Source organism: Helianthus annuus, chromosome 17 (genome assembly GCF_002127325.2).
Source record: "Helianthus annuus cultivar XRQ/B chromosome 17, HanXRQr2.0-SUNRISE, whole genome shotgun sequence".
NCBI lineage: Eukaryota > Viridiplantae > Streptophyta > Magnoliopsida > Asterales > Asteraceae > Helianthus > Helianthus annuus.
Genome location: NC_035449.2, coordinates 179,227,768 through 179,247,350, shown reverse-complemented (window position 1 = coordinate 179,247,350; position 19,583 = coordinate 179,227,768). Strand labels below are relative to the sequence as shown.

Below are 19,583 nucleotides of genomic sequence, written 5' to 3'. Positions count from 1 at the left end.
CAATTTGCTTTCAGGTTGTAAACGTTGTTAGATCAATAAAAGAAAGCATTATATTTAGTTTGAGCGTCTGATTCATTGATTCCGCCTTTGAATTAGATAATCAACTCTTCTGATCGACACATTCAGGGTCAACAACGATCCTACAAGTGGTATCAGAGCTCAGGAGAAAGAGTTTAGCTCAAATTGGATCCGTTTTCTGTCTTCTACACCTTCTTTTTCGATTTGGACAAGTTTCCACGGTTAAAATTGGACAAATTTTTCACAGAATGTGTATTAGTGGATAATAACAAATCCTTGAAAGTTTCAGGATAAAATTCGGACTAAAACATGGTGAAAACTAGTTAAAACATAGATCCGCTTTTTCGGACAGTAGATAGGTTCGCTCGAAAGATTCGCTTTTGTGACACTAGTTTCGCTCCAAATTACATAGATCCGCTTCAGAGGTTTGCTTATTGTGTCACAGTTTGAGTAGATCCGCTCGAACAAGCTAGATCCGCTCCAAATTACTTTGATAGGTTCGCTTGTGTGTGATCATTTGTCAAGGGTTCGCTTCAAAGACACATAGATTCGCTCGAACAAACTTTTAGGTCCGCTTATTTGAACGTGTAGATCCGCTCGAACAGAAACTTACCAGGTTCGCTCATCCAGACATAACCTGGTCCGTTTATTTGTCATCAAGGATCCGCTTATTTGGTCCAATAAGAGGTCCGCTTATTCAGTTCAAATAGGGTTCGCTTATCTGTCCAACAGTTTCGCTCATTTAGTCAAAGTTGTTGGTTCGCTCATTCGGTCAACTTGAGTTTCGCTCATTAGTGCAATCTAATTTCGCCCAAGTATTTCCAGAATTTCAAGACATGGCTAATGTTGATCATGATGCCTGGTGGCGAAGAGACAGTGCAAGATGGGAAATTAGAAAGTTGAATGAACCATTTCAAGAAGCACAAAGAGCCAAGAGTTGGAGTGTTACATGGATCCACAGGGTAATCCAGTAGTAGATCTGTCAAAAGTGGATTTTGATGCTGTAACCAATTTGTTTCCTAGTGAGCGTACTTTCAACACACGAAGGTTATCTGATAAAGAGTATTTACCGGATTTGGAGAAAAAGATAAGAGAAGTTTGTTTAGCAAGTCTACCGAAGGTGGTAGAATTGAAAAAGAGAACAGAAGAAAAGGTGAAAAAGATGGTTGAAGATTTGAAAAAGAAAGCTTTAGAGGAAGTCAAAGCTGATGCAGATAAAACTGAAAAGAGTTTGGAAGTTAAATCTGAAAAAGATGAAGAAGTTTCAGAAGATATTTCAGAAAGAGCTCCAGTTTTTTATCATTCATGCTCATCTGATGAAGAGTATGATGATGATAGCAAAAAGGCCGATAATAAACAGATTCTGGAGTTACGCTTGAGTTGTGAAAAGCTAAAATCTGAGAATGATAAACTGTTAAATGATTTGAACAGTTTATCATCAGAAAACAAAATTTTGAAAGAAAAAGAAAAAGACTTTGAAAGCAAAAGAAAATCTTCAGAAAGTGAAGATTTCTGGATAAAACTCGAGAACAAGAATTTGAAAGAAAATGAAACAAGACTTCAAGAACAATTAAAAGTTTTGGAAAATGAAAAATTTGTGCTTGAAAATGTTAAAATTGAAAATGAAAAATTAATCAAGTTACATCTTGAAAGAATATCTCGGCTTGAAAACGAAGCTGAATATTCAAGAAACAAGATTGGTGAACTTGAAAAGAAGTTGAAAGGTTTTGTGACTTCATCAGATAGGTTGAATTTTCCCTGTCCAAAACCAATCAACTCTGTTCCAGTAAGTGACAATGTCACAAATTTTGACAAAGTCAAAATTGAAGATTGTGATGAAATATCTGATGATGAAAAAGAAAAGAAAAGAAAAATATTTTTAGATTTACAAGAAAAATTTCAAAATACTGTTTTGCAATCTACTGAAATAGGTGAATGCTCAAAGTAAAAACCTGTTAAGAAGAATGCAGAACAGAAACAAAAAGATAAAAATTTGAAAAATTCTAAAAAGGAAAATAAAAGCTCATCAGATAAGTCATCCAATCATTTTCAAAAATCACAAAAATTTAAAAATGAAAACTCACAAAGTGTTGGTAATAAGTGGTGCAGGTTTGACCACGGTGCTCAAAAGACAAATCCAGCATTGAAGAGGAGAAATGAGTATAACCAAGCCAAACAATGTTATGATTTGAAGGTTTGGACTGAAAGAAGTGAATGGTATGATAACAGAGTGTGCTACACCTGTGGTGTTAGAGGACACATTGCTGTTAATTGTCAAAATTGGAATTATGAAACAAGACGGTGCTATGAATGTCATATCAGAGGACATATTGCCAGAGATTGCCCAAGGAGTTCGATGAGAAGATCGAGGGTTGAATCTCAGAAAATGGTGAAGAAACCAGTCAATGTCAAGCCCAAAGAACAGAAGGTTCAAAAACCTAAAGTTCAGGAAACTAAAGTAAAACTTTCGCAGGGGCAAAAAGACAGACTGAGGAAAAAGAGGAAGAAAGCACGAGAGTATTTGGAAAGAATCTTGTCCTCGGGTTCACCAGTTGGTTCAAATAAAAGTTCTGATGAAACGATTCACTCGATTGCAAAGTCAAGCAAGACGGTTTCATCAGATACAAATTTGAGGAGAAAAGAGAAAAAGGAGAAAAAGAAAAGTGTCGGCGATGAATCTGACAGATCAAAGTCAGACAAGCCACACTTGGGCAATGAATCTGATTCCACAAAATCAGAAGAGCCACAACTTGAGGTAAAAAAGGAAGAAACAATTCCTTTAATGAATGATAAGGATTTCCACCATTACAAGCCGCGAACCGAAAATCAAAAGGTATTGATACTGGAAAAATGTTTAATAGCAATGTTAAACATATTTTTAGTAAGATGGCTGATGGTAAGGAAAAAGGAGTAAAAGAATTTTATGAAGAAAAGAGAAAAGCTCAAAATACGCCTAAGACTGGTCAGGCTTGGGTGTCAAAATTGGTTGGTTGAATTTCTGACTTGCCGGAGCTTCCCGGTTGGTAAGTGTGAAGCAGGTATCGGCATTTTTCTTGAGAAATTCACAGGATGGTAACTGTGATATTTCGATCTACTAGTGGGTAATCAAGGACATTAATTTGTACTTGATTTTCTACAAGTGTTTGTGAAAATTGATCTTATATTGTTAAAATTACAAGATGATGATGTAAACCCCTAACCTTCAAATGGTTGGAAAGCAAACTACTTTTCCGGAAAAACCATTTTGATTAAAACAAACTTAAGTGTTTTGAAATCATAATGGGGAAATAGTTTGTTGTAAGGGGGAGTGTTGATTGAATACGCCGAAATCCTCACGGCTGAACAAACATGATTACATTCATCAGATTGAAAAACGGTTTTCAAACTGTAAAAATCAATGTATTGTAAATCATGGGGGTAATTACTGCTTTTAGTATGATTCAGTGCATGATTAGCAGAACATGGATGGCGAGACAAAGCTATCAGTATCGGGTTGTCAAATTTTTAATGATTTTGCATTTTAGGGGGAGAAAAATTGTTAGAAAATACAAAAACATTAGAAAATTTGAAAAATACGAAAACATGATAAAATTCAAAAAATTTTGAGTTGTGTGTAAAAAGAGGAAATGATAGTACATCAGTAGACAGTTACAGTATGCTAAAGAATTGTAAAGAATTAATAAGCATTAAACAGTCTCACTGATGATATGTCGATAGGTTTTTATACTCTTAGTAAACTTTTTCGGGATATAAACCTAAATTCAAACTTGCTTATTTCGTGGGGAACACTACTTGGATATATAGGTAACCCCTGAAATCTCGTTTGAAAGGTCTCGTATTCTGATATACTAGGTTTTTATACTCAATGATGTCTGGGGTATTATTCCGGGACTTCTGCTGTATGGAAGTACTGACCTAGTCCCCGGATAATGCTTTCCGCAAATGCTTGAAACATAGCATAAGCCCTCAGCTGATTAGACAATAAAATTGATAATCATTGCTATTGTAGCTAAAAGATCCTCTAAAGGGGACATACCGAAAAGTCGAAACTGATATCTCTCTGCGCATACGGAAGTATCGACCTGAGATCCCTCAGTCCTCGCATACCTAATTTATGTACAGATATCATTGTAATATTCTCACCTGTAAGACTGAATATTGAGATTCTGGATACGGGAGTATATTCAAGAGGTGGGACACATGAATGAGTTTAAGTTCTTAAAACATCTAATTCGTATCCTGAATCAGTTTGAAATTTGTATGAAAATTTAAGTGGATCAGTATATCGACAATCTAAGTGAATTGTTTAATTCTTAATGTGTAACTAAGCTCAACGGTACTTGTGACTTGTCAAAAACTGATATGATCCTCTGACGCATACTCAAACAAAAATATTGTTTGTAAATATGTTTGTACATATTTCTTTACTGCTTTATATTTTCAGAAAATACAAAAAGATTTTAATTTCTGTTTTATTTTCGGCAACCGATGTCTGAGTTGCTGAGTTTCAAAATCTAAGTAAGTTGATTGTGTTTCTGAAAATAAAACAAGTTCATTAATTTGAAACTTGAAATTTCTAGAAAAGTTCAAAAACAGTTTGTGATATCTCCAAGGTCATTAATTTGGACTTGGATGATAAACTGTGAGGGAGTTGGATTCTTTAATGTTGCCATATCTGTTGAGTTGGTTGATAGGGGAAGTAGATTAGAGGATTTGATTGATGATTTTAAAATGTTGTTACTTATTAAGTGTATGAGTGATTGCAGGAAAAGTCCAGGCTTCGATCCCAAAAGCAAAGACTGAGGGGGAGTCTGAAGACAAGCTGAAAGAAAGGATGAGCTTGTAGCTGGAAAGCTAGGTGTCGATCCCTAAAAGCCCGGAAGCTTGACGAGAGGGGGAGCCTACTGACGATGAAGCTGTTGATTGATAGAGCCAGTGATGAGATTTTTGATGAGTTAAAGAGAGAAGCTGATTAAAGAGAAAGATTGAAGGATACTTACATTGTTACAATCTGATTGAGATGGCAAGACGATCAAGACTGAAGAGGTGTCATAACAGAGAATGGTCACTGAAGACTTCGTCAATATCCGAGGGGGAGTCTGTTAGTGCACTACGTCTATTGACTCCATCTTGTATCATGTATTAGAATAGGATAGGTTAGAATAACCAGTGCATGAGGTTCGAGAGGCGAAAGTTCATGAAGTAGCAAGTAGGTCCGCTTATATGGACATTGTCCATAAAAGCGAACCATCTAGCAACTAGGTTCGCTCATATGAACGTTCACATAAGCGAACCTACTACACCTATATATAGTGCACAGTTTGATTCATTTGGTACGGTTCTGAAAATTGTAACGAAGTGCTGCCAATTTGCTTTCAGGTTGTAAACGTTGTTAGATCAATAAGAGAAAGCATTATATTTAGTTTGAGCGTCTGATTCATTGATTCCGCCTTTGAATTAGATAATCAACTCTTCTGATCGACTCATTCAGGGTCAACAACGATCCTACAGATTGCAAGTGGGTTAAGTGGTTCGGTTCTGCCTCCCATCATAATAGTGAGACTGAATAACTAGGTTTAAGGAGAAAAAGAGGTTGTGATCGATGGGGAAGGGCATTTTGGCGGCTAGGTTATGGCTCAGAGACTTTGCTCTAATACCATGTTAACTATGGTATGATTCAACGATGATTTTCAGTAACAATACAATGGGTTAAATACAATGAATGGTACAAGAAAATAGGAAATGGATTCCTTGATCTAGGTTAACCCAAACAAGAGAATTCAAAATACATTGACTAAAATATCTTCTAGAATACTTAGATAATACTTAGAACTAACATGACTATCTGTAAACTCGAAGTTTAAGCTTATATGGAGCTCATTTATTAAAAGAGCTCGAACTCATTTTTACTGGGTCTACGAGCCTAACTAGGTCTATTATTATTTATATTATTTTATTTAATATATTTAATACACATTTATATAGCAATTATTATTGTTATTGTTAAATAAAATTATGAAAACAAACTATTATATTATATTATATATATAGTTTTCGAAGGATGATGAATAGTAATTTCAATTTTAAAATAATATATAGCTTTTTAATATTTTATTATATTAATATTTTTTAACATTTATTTTTAACTTTTAATATAATATTTGTTCTTTATCATTTATTTTGTTTTTCATAATATTTTCATCTTTTTTTTTTAATTTACCTTTACTTTATCAATTAATTTGATATTTCTTTAATAAATTATGTTCGTTAATTTATTTCTAAAAACTTAAGTACGTAGTTGAGCTTACACTTTACCCTCGATTAGTATAAATTTTATTAAAAACGAATTTATATTCAAAAATAAAGTATTTATTTGCTATCGTAAAATGATACGATGTTAAACTGAACCGATTATAACGTTTTGGCTTTCTAAACAGCATTCTAATTTTTCAAATAACGTTTGTTTTACATTATCATTTGCTCAGTTTCGCCGCAACACGCGACTGAAAAAAACCTAGTATAATATAAGATTTAATAATCTAATACTAATAAAAGAATACTTCTAATGCCACATGGTATTTTCTCCTCTAACATCCTTCAAATTAATGCCACATGACATTTTCATCTTTAATTCATTTATAATATATAATAATTAATATCTAATTCTAATTTATGATAATTCATTAATAATATATAATAAATAATATTTATTTCTAATTTATGATTAAAAAATATACATAAATGATCTATAATATTTAAAACTATGATTTTAGTACTTCTTAAAATAAAATAGTTTAAATTACAAAAGAAAAAAAAAACAAAAACTGTTATCCACATCTGAGATTATCTATAAAACCAATATATGAGTTTTTCTAACATATAAATAAAAGCAAAAAAAGAGTGACTAACCAAAGGACTATCTCGCAACAAGACTAAAATTTTATTGAACTCGCTTTTAAAATGATAGACGGAGAGAACTTAACCTTTTGAAGATGAGATAATATTAAGATTTGTAGCTACATTGATTTATCATGTGTTTTCAATTTAATAGAGCTAAGAAATATATTTTAATTTCATTTTATACTCATTTGTTACATAGTCAATAACCTTTAATAATGAAAAGATTCATTCATCATATATAAATCTTTAACTTATAGCATCACTTTACAAATACAATTTATTAATTAATTTCGCATAACAATTATTAGTAAGAATAACAATCTAATATATGTCAAACCAATAAGATTGGCTTTTTACTAATAAAGAGAAAAAGAACAACTTAAATAATGAATTTTGTAAACATAATTGAGGTCTTAAAGATTTATTTTAAATAAATGTTATATTTAAAAGATACACAATGATAAAAATTATTATTATTTATACATTGTTATATGTAACGCAATACACAATTTCATTCATATTAATAATATATAAATTTGTTTATTACATGTTTTTCAGTATTCAACTTTTATAATACACGACTATTATGGTATTTTCAGTATTACTAATTAAGATGGGTCAGTTTTTGTGATAAATTCAAGTTAGTTGTGTGAACCTTTATATGGTAATAATGGAAATTCGTATATAAAAAGTTTCGTTACTAAATAACATAGACCGTTAATAATATAAAGTTTTTAAGGATTATATAACTATATCATTTATATTGTACAAACTCGTGTAATACGCGGTCTATAAACTAGTTAATTAATTAAATACTCTCTACAGTTTTGGAAAAAGAAATATTAAAGTATAGATTTCACATTATCGAAAACTTGAAGGCCTCAAAACCAACCTCTTGAACTTATATCAAACCTTGGCCACAACCTACTCCTATCTTGGACAACAAACAACCATTCAACTTTGTTAAACCATTTTGCAGCCATGAACACGGAGATTTCACATGAAACAACCCACAAACAACATCAAATGAATCAAGATTCATCAAACATAGGACAACCTCATGAATCTTTGTACCTCGTATTACCTTATCTTCCACTTTTTGAGCTTCTTGCCATGGCTCAAACATGCAAATCCTTCAATGATGCTTTGAACAATGATATCTTGCCATGGTTGAACATAGTAGTAGATGATAAGGTTCGACGATCACGGGTTTCCAATGAAGTTTTGACGAAGATTACTTTGAAGGCGATGGGTAGGCTTAGAAGTTTGGTTCTTGTTAACTGTGGCATGATTACAGATGATGGTCTCCTAAATGTTGTAGCTAATAATCCTGGTATTAACAAGGTATGGCAATTAACTTCATCATCATGAATTTTGATTTAAATTACCATTTTTTGTGTGTGTTTTGAGTATGTTGTTTCAAATTGATTGATGTGGTTGAAAAAGGTAAACGAGAATTATGTCAATGTTCATTCCTGATAAGTTTTAACAATTGTAGCTAGAGGTGTACAAAAAAACTGGTTTTAGAACCTAAACCGGAAAAAAAAAACCGAAACCGGTTTTTTTTTAACCGGTTTTTTCATAACCGGTTTTTTTTAACCGCCGGTTTTTATACCGGTTACTATTCTTGACTTCAAAAACCGGTTATTAACCGAACCGGTTATTAAAAAACCGGTTAAAACCGGTAAAAAAACCGGTTTTTTTTTGGGAAAACCGGTTAAAAACCGGTCTCAACCGGTTATATCGGTTATTGTTTTGGACCTCAAAAACTGGTTAGTAACCGGAACCGATTATAAAAAAAAACCGGTTTTTATTTTGAGTGAAAAAACCGAAACCGGTTAATAACCGAAACCGGTTTTTGAAAAAAACTGATTTGTACACCTCTAATTGTAGCCATAAAATATATAGTTATTTTGTATATGGATTCGGATAAAGGGAAAACTCCTACGAGTTGTGATAACTTAGAGAACTGGCTTCCGTGAGAGTTTTGCCTCCATTTTTTCACACTCCTAGATTAAAATGTTACAAAGACGGCCGTAAAAAATCGAAGTGGTGTTTTCGGCCCCTTACCGCTGCTGTAAAAAGCTGATGTCGGACATCAATTTTTACAGCATTTACGGCTGATGTAAATGAAAAAAAAAAGTTTTTTTTTTTGGAAAAGTTGAGTTTTTTTAGGATTTTTGGTAAAAAAATAAAAAAAAAACACATTTTGTAAGACCGGGTTCTTTAAGTTCTCACAACTCACATGAGTTTTCATTTTACCTTAATCCTATATAATAAAAAATGTCTTGAAATGTACAAAAGTAAAGTACTTTTACCTGTTTTACTTACAAAATTTTTGTCATGTGTAATGTATTTTCTTGAAAGATATGCCATGTTTGTACATTTCAAAATAATTGTGATGATATACGAACATGAAATAGAGTAATTCACAAGATTAGCTTGTATCTCGTTACTAAAGTATATAACTATCATGGAAAATGGTACTTTTCATGATTTTCTCTTCTTATTTTTATTTAAAAGTAGTCATTAACTCATTATTTAAAAGGTGCAACTTTGAATTAACTATATTTCTAACGATATTACCTCAAGTTTCATTTAGCTTTTACTCAGGGGCGGATCTAGGGGGTTTTGGGGGTTCTCGGAAACCCCCTTGGTTTGGAAAAAGATAGTGGAAACCGTGTATGATTTAAAAAAAAAGTAGTAAAAAACTACCACAAGGAACCCTTGGAAAAAAATTCCTGAATCCGTCACTGCTATATGTTCTAAACCTTGAAAATATCACTTAAAAACTCAAATACTTTTCAGTTGCATCTGCCTCAATGCACGGGCATAACCGCGGAAGGGATTATTAGAGCAGTGACAACATTAAATCAACACAACACCACTGTAAAGACGCTAAAGATAAACGGCATCTCCAATGTCACCAAAGAACACCTTCAAACACTCCATTTCTTGCTAAAATCGGACGACTCTTCTTCCATTGATGTTGAAATTTGCCCAAAATGTGATGAACCGAGAATGGTGTATGATTGTCCTTCGGAAACATGTGATAGAAAACGGACAACGGGTAGTTGTCGAGGGTGTAAGTTTTGCGTTTTAAGGTGTGAAGAGTGCCGAATATGCATCGGGTTTGATGATGAAGAAATTGAAGTAGCTTGTGAAGATATGTTATGTGAAGGTTGTTGGATTAGTTTACCAAAATGTAATTTTTGTAACAAGCCTTATTGTAATAAGCATGCTTATAAGCAACGTGCTGTCCCAGGGTCCTCTGGTTTTGTATGTGAGGCTTGTTACATGAAGATTATTGAAAATTGAATGAAAAATAGGTAAATATTGTTGTATTTTCCCTTTTTTAGCAGGTGCGTAAACTAACCATATCATTTGTTATCATCTCTAAGCTACTTGAGATTGGTTGTTTATTTAAAGTTGTGAAATGACCCGGCATAAACAAGCCCAAGAACGAACTCAAGCCCAAATTAAAGCTCATTTAATAAATGGGCACAAGTACAGGCTTCACATGTCGAGCCCGACTAAGCTCACAAGCCTAAGCGAAATAATTTTTATTTTATACAGACTTGGACTAAGCTCACAGGCTTCACATATCGAGCCGAAGAATCAGAGCTTTGTTTTAAGTAGGATTGGTTTTCCAATTCAAAAGGGGGTTGCGGCGCAACTTGTTGCCCGTTTACCTACTGCTATTCTGCAATTTCCTACTTATTAAAAAACAACTAAAACAAATTATCGAGATTATAAACGGATTAATCAAGAACTTGAATGTTTTATACAATAAATATATATTTACATAGTGTATATTATTATATACAAAATTATGACATAATTACTTTAATTTTGTTTTAATATATAAAAAACTAGAATTAAAAATATATGCATAAAAGTAACCATATGTAATGAATAAAATAGATCATTACTTGGTAAATACGAAACGGACCGGCCTTAGAGATATAGAGCTCGAAACAAGTAAGCTTGAGCTTTAACGAGCTCAGGTTCACCTAGTATGTATCGAAATAAAAAAGGCGTAACCATAAAACTATGAACACTCCATTTAAAGAATGATGGATTACGAAGAACAAATTTTCGATCCGCTTGTTTCTACGGATAAAATTTTACAAACGAATCCACCTCGACCACAAACCTAAATTCCACCCCACTTCTTGAGGTGGATCAAAATCGAGTAATCAAGAACCGAGCGTTTAGTGACAATTTACAATAATACCACACTTGAGAGTAACACCATGAAAATTCTCATAATAGAAACTGAATCGTGGGTGATAAAAGGTAACGAGCTACTTGATGAAGTTGAATTCGAAGATGGGTCCAGAAATGTACCATTTATGAAAGTTCCATTACTCCCCTTACTGCATACACACACAAAAAAAAAGATTAATTGAAATGCTTGATGTAAATTTTGACTTTTGATGTTAGGACTTAGAAGTCAAAAGTTTGACTCTTTGTCAGAAGAAGGTAAAATCATCTTGACAGTTGACACAAAACAACTTGTTTTTTTAATGATAAAATAAATATTAGCGTTAACTGTTAGTTTCGTCCCTGTGGTTTGTTCATATATGCCAGTTCAGGCCAGATTTCAAATCTATATCAGTTTCGTCCCTGGCATTCTTAAAACATGTCAGTTTAATCCAAAAAGTTAACGGCCGTTAACTTTGACTGTTAAATGAGGGGTAAAAAGGTAATTTCAAAATTTTCTACTTTGAAAATAAAAGTGGAAAATTACCTTTTTACCCCTCATTAACATTCAAAGTTAACGACCGTTAACTTTTTGGATTAAATTAGCATGTTTCAAGAATGTTAGGGACAGAAATGAAACCAATTTGGAATTTGGCATGAATTGATATAATTGGACAAACCACAGGCACGAAAATGGCAGTCAACTGAAAATTTTCGTCAAAACCAGCTGAACCGCACCATAAACGCCACAAACCAAACAATCATGAAACAAAAGTGCATCATGTTAGATTATTTCAGATTTTTACCTTCCTGGAAAGATACACCTACCATGACCTGCAAACAGAAAAAATAAACCAACCAACACGTTAAACCGAAATGTACAACATTACAAGCACAAAGTACAACCCTTAATGCACGTAAACCGAACTTACTCGGATCAGTAGTAGTAACAGTAGCCACCCCATTAAAATCACAAGTCCCCTCAGCCATAGCCATTCTATGATAATAAGCATCAAAAGCGTAAGTCGCGTGTGCAGCAACCGTATCCGGTTCATAACAAGCCGCACCCTGAACCATAGCCGAACAGTCAACCTTCCCCGGTCCACAAGCCCAATCCAAAGCCGCTTGCAACATCTTCCGGTCCACACCTTCCCGAGCCACGCAATAAGTCTGGTTCGTCGTGTCATTAGCCAACATGCTCCCCGAGCCCGTTAAATGCAACACGTAAATAGGCATCCCGTTCGCATCAAAAAGCCCCCAGTTCTTCTCGGACACCGCACCCGACCTCGAATCTTCGTTATAAAGCTCGTAAATAAACGTACTCACCGCCACCCCAGGGTGTTTCGGGGTCCCGGTGTTGTTTAAAACATGCTTGATCAAGTTGCTATTATAAGTATTCGCGTTATCGAGTGTCGCATCGGGTTCGTCCGAATCGCCTTTCGAAGGCCACCCAGATTCGGTCACCACCACGGGGATGTTCGTGAAGTTCAAATACGACATTGCGAAATACGCAGCGTCGACTACCGCATCGAAAACGTTCGTGTAATGTAGCAGCGTGTTGGAGTCGATCGCCTCTTTATTTGGAGGAAGAGGGCGAAACAACGCATAATCTAACGGGATCGCGCCTTGCGATTGAACGTAATCGTAATACGGGTAGACGTTAAGCATGAGGTATGATCCGGTGGACTGGAGGAACTCAAGTAACGGGACCATGACCGGTTCCCATGTACGGTTAAAGAACGCTTGTGACGGCGGAAACGAGTCGAGGATGATCGATGACGAGTGTGCAGTCGAGACTTTGATATGGGAGTCGAGGCGGGCGGCGATGAGGGCGGCGTGGATGTACTTCATGGCGGAGACTAAAACCGGGGCAGCGTTGGGGATGGTGGTGAGGACTTGGGACCCGACCAATATGGCGGTGATGTTGGTGGCGGGGACGTGGTTGAGGATGTTACGCGTCACCCAGTTGGCGGCAGTGGCGTTGGACTGGCCGATGGCGAGGAGCTGGTTGTTTGGGACGGAGACGGTGACACGGATTCCGGTGCCGCTGAGTGCGGTCAGCATTGCTGAGTCAGCATCGTAGAGTCTGACGTGGCGTATTTGCTGGGCTTTGAGAAGTGCCACCACTTGGGTCGGGTTTGGCATGTCGGATAGGGCGGTGCCTATGTTCACACCTACAAAAGCATCTGAAACAGAAAGCGATTTTAGTTTAAAGGTATTTTAGTCATTTTACGATACATATTTTACTAAACTGATAAAACTTGTAAAGTAAAATGTCATTTTCGTCTCTGAGATTTGTCCAATTTTGCGACTTTCGTCCAAAGGTTTGTTTTTCAGCATCTAGACCCAAAAGGTTTGAAATTTTGTCATTTTCATCCGGCTCATTAACTCCATCCATTTTCTCCGTTAAGTCAGAGGTATTTTCGTCTTGCGTGCCAACTTAAAGGGCAATTTGGTCTTTTTCACCGTATGTAAAAAGACCGACTACCCTTGAAAAGACCGAATCGCCCTTTAACTTAACAAAAAAAACAGAAATACCCCAGACTTAACGAAGAAAAATGGATGGAGTTAACAAGCCAGATGAAAATGGCAAGATTTCAAACCTTTTAGATCCAAATGCGAAAAAACAAACGTATAGACGAATGTCGCAAAAACTGGCTAAACCTCATGGACGAAAATGACATTTTACTCTAAATATTTTATTCTATAGTTTAAAATAATGAAGTGATGTTGTCAAGTATTTAAAAATGTTGTTGATAATAATTTAGGAAAGTTTGTTGTTGTTTTTTTTTTTATACTTAAAAACAGTTTTATAATGAATGGAAGATTTTAAAGGACAGATATGAATTTTATATGAAAAAACATGCACTGAGATAGTGAGATCTTATGTCTGTACAAGCAAAGAAAATGACAATAATGCCCTTGAAAGTTGACCTGGATGGACCCAAATGGAATCTTAACTAGGCCTCTTATTCCTACTTTTATATTCAAAAATCAAATTGATATGATTTATGGAAAAGGGAAAGAAAACAACAGAAATATAAAGCATGTATGAGTTGTATTTCCATTGTTGTATTCTAGAAAGTTATAAAAAGAATCAACAAAAAGAATATAAAATCAAGAACTTTCTTTTTTAGAAGAGTAAAAATCAAAACTTAACTAATTTGCATTAAAGAAAAGTATATGAAAAATCAGGATCCATAAATAGAGTTTGATGCAAACCAATTTTAAGTTCAGCACTGTGAGATCACATAATATACTTATACAAAGCGTTTGTTAGATATTTTTTTTTTTTTTGAACGGCAAATTTGGATCACTGACGGACCACTGGAGTATCATCGTGCCACCAGCAGAACCACCCGATCATATCCATCTCCACTAGGCAATAATGCCTATACACCAATTCAGGAGGAAACCCAATAAATCTGGGAAAAACCCCCTTTGTGGGAATCGAACCCATGACCTAATGGTCATAAGCCTTATCCCACCACCAAGATACCACTAGGCTATAATGCCATGTAAGCGTTTGTTAGATATAATAAGAATTAAAAAGAGTCAAAGATTAAATATGTAAAAAAAATTCAAAAAAATATATATATATATAATCTTTGACTCTATAAACTCCAGTTACAACCAAACTTAATATAATAAGATTAATTATTGTGAAAAAAAAAATTACATAATATCCAAAGGGTATCTAAAAAAACTGTTATTTTAGTCTAAAACTACTAAAAAGATGCAAAAGTATATTATATGTAACACAAAATCACAAAAACAACACATTTAATAGATTTTCAACATTATAATCATAAAGTAGATTATTTATTTATTTAACTCTAAAATGTTTTAAAATTAAGTAGTAATATAACCAACTTTCTCCACTTTAAAGTGAAAAATGTTGATTTAAAAGGTGTCTTTTAAGGTGTAAAATACAAAATTCAAATATGTGTGCATCCATACATGTGAAACCCATATATTTCTTTTTTCTAAAAAAAAACATAGTTAAATCTCATTTTAGTCTATTTGGTTTGAGCCATTTCACTAGTTTAGTTCAAATGTTTAATTTTTGTTTGTGGGTTTAAAAAGGTTTCACCGTTGCCATTTTATTTTAGTATATTGAGTTAACTTTATCCATTTTTTCTGTTAACGAGAAGCGCAATTCGGTCCTTTTATATGGACGAATTGTCCTTCTAGTTAACAGAATTACATATAAAATGACCAAATTATTCTTCTCCTTAACAGAATAAATTGATAAAGTTAACCGGTGGACTAAAATGGCAACGATGAAACATTTTTGTACCCACAGAAAATGAAACATTTGGCCCAAACTGACAAAATGATGTGCCAAACCAGAGACTAAAATGGCATTTAACTCAAAAAAAAATTAAAAAAAAAAAAAAGAAAAGAAAAAGCCTACTAATTTGAAAAGAAAAGAACAAGAACAATGCGTTTACTGGGTTCATAATTTCTACCCCAATCTTCAACCCCAAAAACCATATAATATACATATAATAAATATTTTAGTTCGGAGTAAAGATTTGCAGAAATAAATGAAAGATTAAAGAGAGAAAGAAATGGGTCGTTGACCTTGGTCAGCCATGGCAGCTAGAGGTAGAAGGTGGATGAAGACAGCCGCCATTAGTCTCCAATACGCCATTGAAGTGTGCTTGAAGACAGACACTCTGCTCTCACGATTGTAGAGAGAGAAAGTGAGGGTGGAAGAAGGACCTAGAGAGAGAGTATGGGACTTTTTTTTTTTTTTTTTGAGGATGTATATTTAATTCAGATTTTTGGATCTTACTCAATTGCTCCCACCGTCCTAATTTTATTTCGGCTATTGGATTACTAAATAAATGTCACTAATTAATTTTCTTATTATCTATAATCTATAATCTATAATACTATATAATACATCTCCCATGTACAAAAAAGTAATTTCCTTAAAAATTTTAAGATGTCAGCCGAAAAGTCAAGTTTAAATACCTAATTTTTTACCATTTTCTTCCAACTCTACCCCTACTCTCTTCATATACAAGATATAACAAGCCATTTAGAGGGGCTAAACTTGAACATGGTCCAAAAATTAAAGACGCTTGGAGAATTTTGGTACATAACTCCTCCCTAGCAATCAATCGTGTGAATCTCAATCGTCTCTGCCTTTCCTTGTTCCAGGTTACGGTTTCTTTATATACCAATTTCATGATCAGTTGAACCTCTGTGATGTTAAGGATCGTCAACATCGTAATGGTATATATTAAACTAGGGTTCCATTAGCACAGAAACATCGCAGAGTAGAAGAGATCAATTAAGTAACAGCCGTAACGACGTCGGATGACAATGGTTCACGTCACGTCTACGGTGGAGCTCCACCCTAAGGGCTTTCCAATCGACCATAATGGAGTCGGAAAACATATGCCGCCGGCGAGTGTGATGACCCATTTAGGTTTCTTGATCGAACTTGCAATTGGGAAAAAGGAATGGTACCAAAATCTGTGTTCAATTTTATACTTATATTGCTACGTAAAGTAGATAAAGAATCATATTATCGATCTATTAGGATCTTTCCTTATACCCAACCAGAGAGTTTGATATATTTCAAGAATTTGTTGAATAGGATGTTTTTTTTTCTGTGGATTGTCATTACAGCTGTAGCGCGGGTTTTCTTCTTAGGTAGATTGTTTTTGGGTTTCAGTTTATCTTCAACCTAAAATAGTTACCGTAAATTTTCATATGGAACTTTCATGGCGTCAAAGTTTTAGATTTTTTTGTTGTCGCCTTCATCATCAAATGTACCGGTAATGGCTGGTGATGTAATTGCTTCTGTAGATGGCGACAAAATTAGTTTACTTTCAGTCATATTATGATATAGTTCTAGGTTTCTTTTTATATAATTTCAGTCATATCAGTTCGACTTGATCATAGATTCAAGAGTGTTACTTATTAATTTATATAACTGCGTATTGGTGTTTTTTTCTAATGTTTGAAAATTCGATTTAACGTATCATCTCTGTTTAATATTTAGTCTCTTGCTATAAAATTGTGCTACCGGGGGCAATTGGCAGCCTCTTCTTTAAATTGGTATGTATTTTTTTCTTAATCTTTTGTGATTTAACTCGGTCTTATTGTTTTTTAGTTCTTAGTTGGTAAACTTTTCTTTTCAGTTTACCCACACTAAATAAGAACTCTTATAATAGCATAAACGGAATCACTTAAAGACAATGGCTAAAGGAAGATTCGATATATCTGCAGGAGAAAAGGTAATGTTTTGTTAAGGACGTTTTTATGGGAATTGCCGTAACAAAGCATTCATGTGTTTCTTGATGTATTGTTCCCTGCAGGATGTGGAACCGTCACAAGGGTTCACTTGGGTCCATGACTCCACGAGCACCAGATGTGGATGGATGGATCGACGAGCGATGATCAAAGTTGGTTTGAGGTTGTATGGCTTGCCCGCCTTTGAGGTATCTCGATTTCATATTGAAAACTAATGTAGCAAGTTGAACGTTTATAGCTGGAACTTATTTAATATCATATTTGTAATACATGCAATGGCATTTTCTGTTTTTCAGATTATTTTTGGTCAAAAATCGGTTCTAATCCTTCTTAAAGTACCTGAACCGGTTAAAGAAAAAAAATGTCAACTTATCTCTAGGCCCAGTTAATGTAATGGACACTTTTTGCGCTATTTTTTCCCCAATTGTGTCGTCAAAGAAGTTAAAATATAAGTTTCTTAACGCATGAGTTCAACATCCGTTTAGTCTCAAATTATTGGACGGGTCAAATGGGTTACAAGTGATAGTAAAAAAATTGGTACTATTCATTGAACGGGTCAAATGAGTAGATTCTATTGAACGGCTTAAACGGGCCAAGTGACACTATTATAATTGTCATTTTTTATGATATGTGTAGTACCAAAATTTGATCTAGAAACAGATACTAAAAAAATGTTAAAAGTCACTTTGGATAATTCTTGCTTCTTGAAATGCACTGGTGATCGTGAACAAGCTGATATGCAATTTTTGTTGTTGTATTCTTGTTTGATAAATAATTTTCATTTTGGTTTTAATAAAACTAGAATATACTAATATCAAGTCTTAAATAGATTAAGCTTGACATATTAATTGTTGACATCTGGTTTATAAAATATGCTTATATAATGATGCCAATCCTTGTAGGTTCGTGATCCTACAGGTATGCTTATAAAGTATGCTTATAAACTCTAATCGAAGGGCCAACAGGCAATCAGCAAACGGCAACCACACTCGAATGCATGCAAAATCTATCTCGTGTGCAGTGTCAGATCAATTCTTGGAAGATTCGAATGTCCGAGGAGAATCAGGCTCTTCAGAGACAACTTCTACAGAAACAAGCGAAAGAACTCAAAATTTCGCAGGTTAGTTTTACGCGATTTTGAGTATTAGATCTAATAAACCGTCTTAATGAATATGCACAATTGTTATAATAGATGGGAGAAGAATGGAACGATAGTTTGCAGTCCAAGGAACAAATTGAAGCAAAACTACTTAGCAAATACGAAGCACTGGCTTGGTAGGTGTATCTTCGACAGTGAAGTTACCATGCCTTTTAATACAACTGGTATGTTCAGAGCTTGTGCTACTGAAGATGGGTTCAGTGAGGTTGCAATTTGGAAATCTGGATGATCGTGGTCGCTTAAGCGTTAAGATGCATAAAACGCCAATAAAAGCTCCTTATGTTATGGTCACATTTGTTTCATTCATGGATTTGGAATCAACCATAGTATGATTAAAGAATTAAACTGTTGGGAATATCCTTGAAATGACAAAAACAAATGTGTATATTTTGGGTCGCGTCATATGAAAAATAGAATAAAAAGAAGAAAAAAACAGAATTGGCTTTGCAACAGTTTGGTAGGTTCAAAGGTACGCAACTGCCTTTGTGGGCTTGATTCAAGGGCCGTGACTGTTCATGTGGTTCACGTTCGTTGGTTCCATTAAATGCACCGGTTTGATTAGTCACATCTATTGGGGGGTTGTGGTTGTCACAAGGTAATGGTTTAAAGGGTCGAGACCTTTCGGTTGACAGTTTACCAACAAACCATTTTGACCCTTCTGAAAGGTGTCTATTTGAAGGGGTTTCGTTACCTTTTGAATGGCGCCAAAGGAGGTTGGTGACCAAAACTTTGTTTATGTGGTAAACAGACTACTAGATAATTATGTCGGCATATTACAAGATTTCTGGTTACTTGAAAACACGGTGGGTTCGATCTGCTTATTACCACTCATGATTTTGTACTTGTTGCTTCTCGGATCTTGGGAAGCGATTAAGCACAAACTTAAATCACATTGTTTTCTTAAGTGGTGGTGGTGAAATTGATGTACAACTTGAAAAGGATCTAACTAGAGGGTCACCAAAGGTTATAGTGGATAACATGCAAGTTATAGTCCTTCGAGTTAAAGATGGAGAAATAGGTAATCGAG

At 34.4% G+C, this 19,583-nt stretch overlaps 2 protein-coding genes across 2 annotated transcripts; one reads left to right on the top strand and one right to left on the bottom strand.

The window, feature by feature from the left end:
• The first annotated feature begins 7,816 nt into the window (after positions 1–7,816).
• On the top strand, positions 7,817–10,262 carry LOC118488950 (F-box protein SKIP28-like). Its single transcript, XM_035986401.1, has 2 exons — positions 7,817–8,262; positions 9,727–10,262. Exons 1-2 carry the CDS (start codon positions 7,900–7,902, stop codon positions 10,234–10,236), a joined length of 873 nt encoding a protein of 290 aa, XP_035842294.1. The 5' UTR covers positions 7,817–7,899; the 3' UTR covers positions 10,237–10,262.
• Positions 10,263–10,963: 701 nt separating this feature from the next.
• LOC118488949 (glucan endo-1,3-beta-glucosidase 3-like) lies at positions 10,964–15,880 on the bottom strand. Its single transcript, XM_035986400.1, has 4 exons — positions 15,712–15,880; positions 12,057–13,310; positions 11,931–11,958; positions 10,964–11,297 (listed from the first exon to the last, which is right to left on the bottom strand). Exons 1-4 carry the CDS (start codon positions 15,779–15,781, stop codon positions 11,144–11,146), a joined length of 1,506 nt encoding a protein of 501 aa, XP_035842293.1. The 5' UTR covers positions 15,782–15,880; the 3' UTR covers positions 10,964–11,143.
• Positions 15,881–19,583: the final 3,703 nt, after the last annotated feature.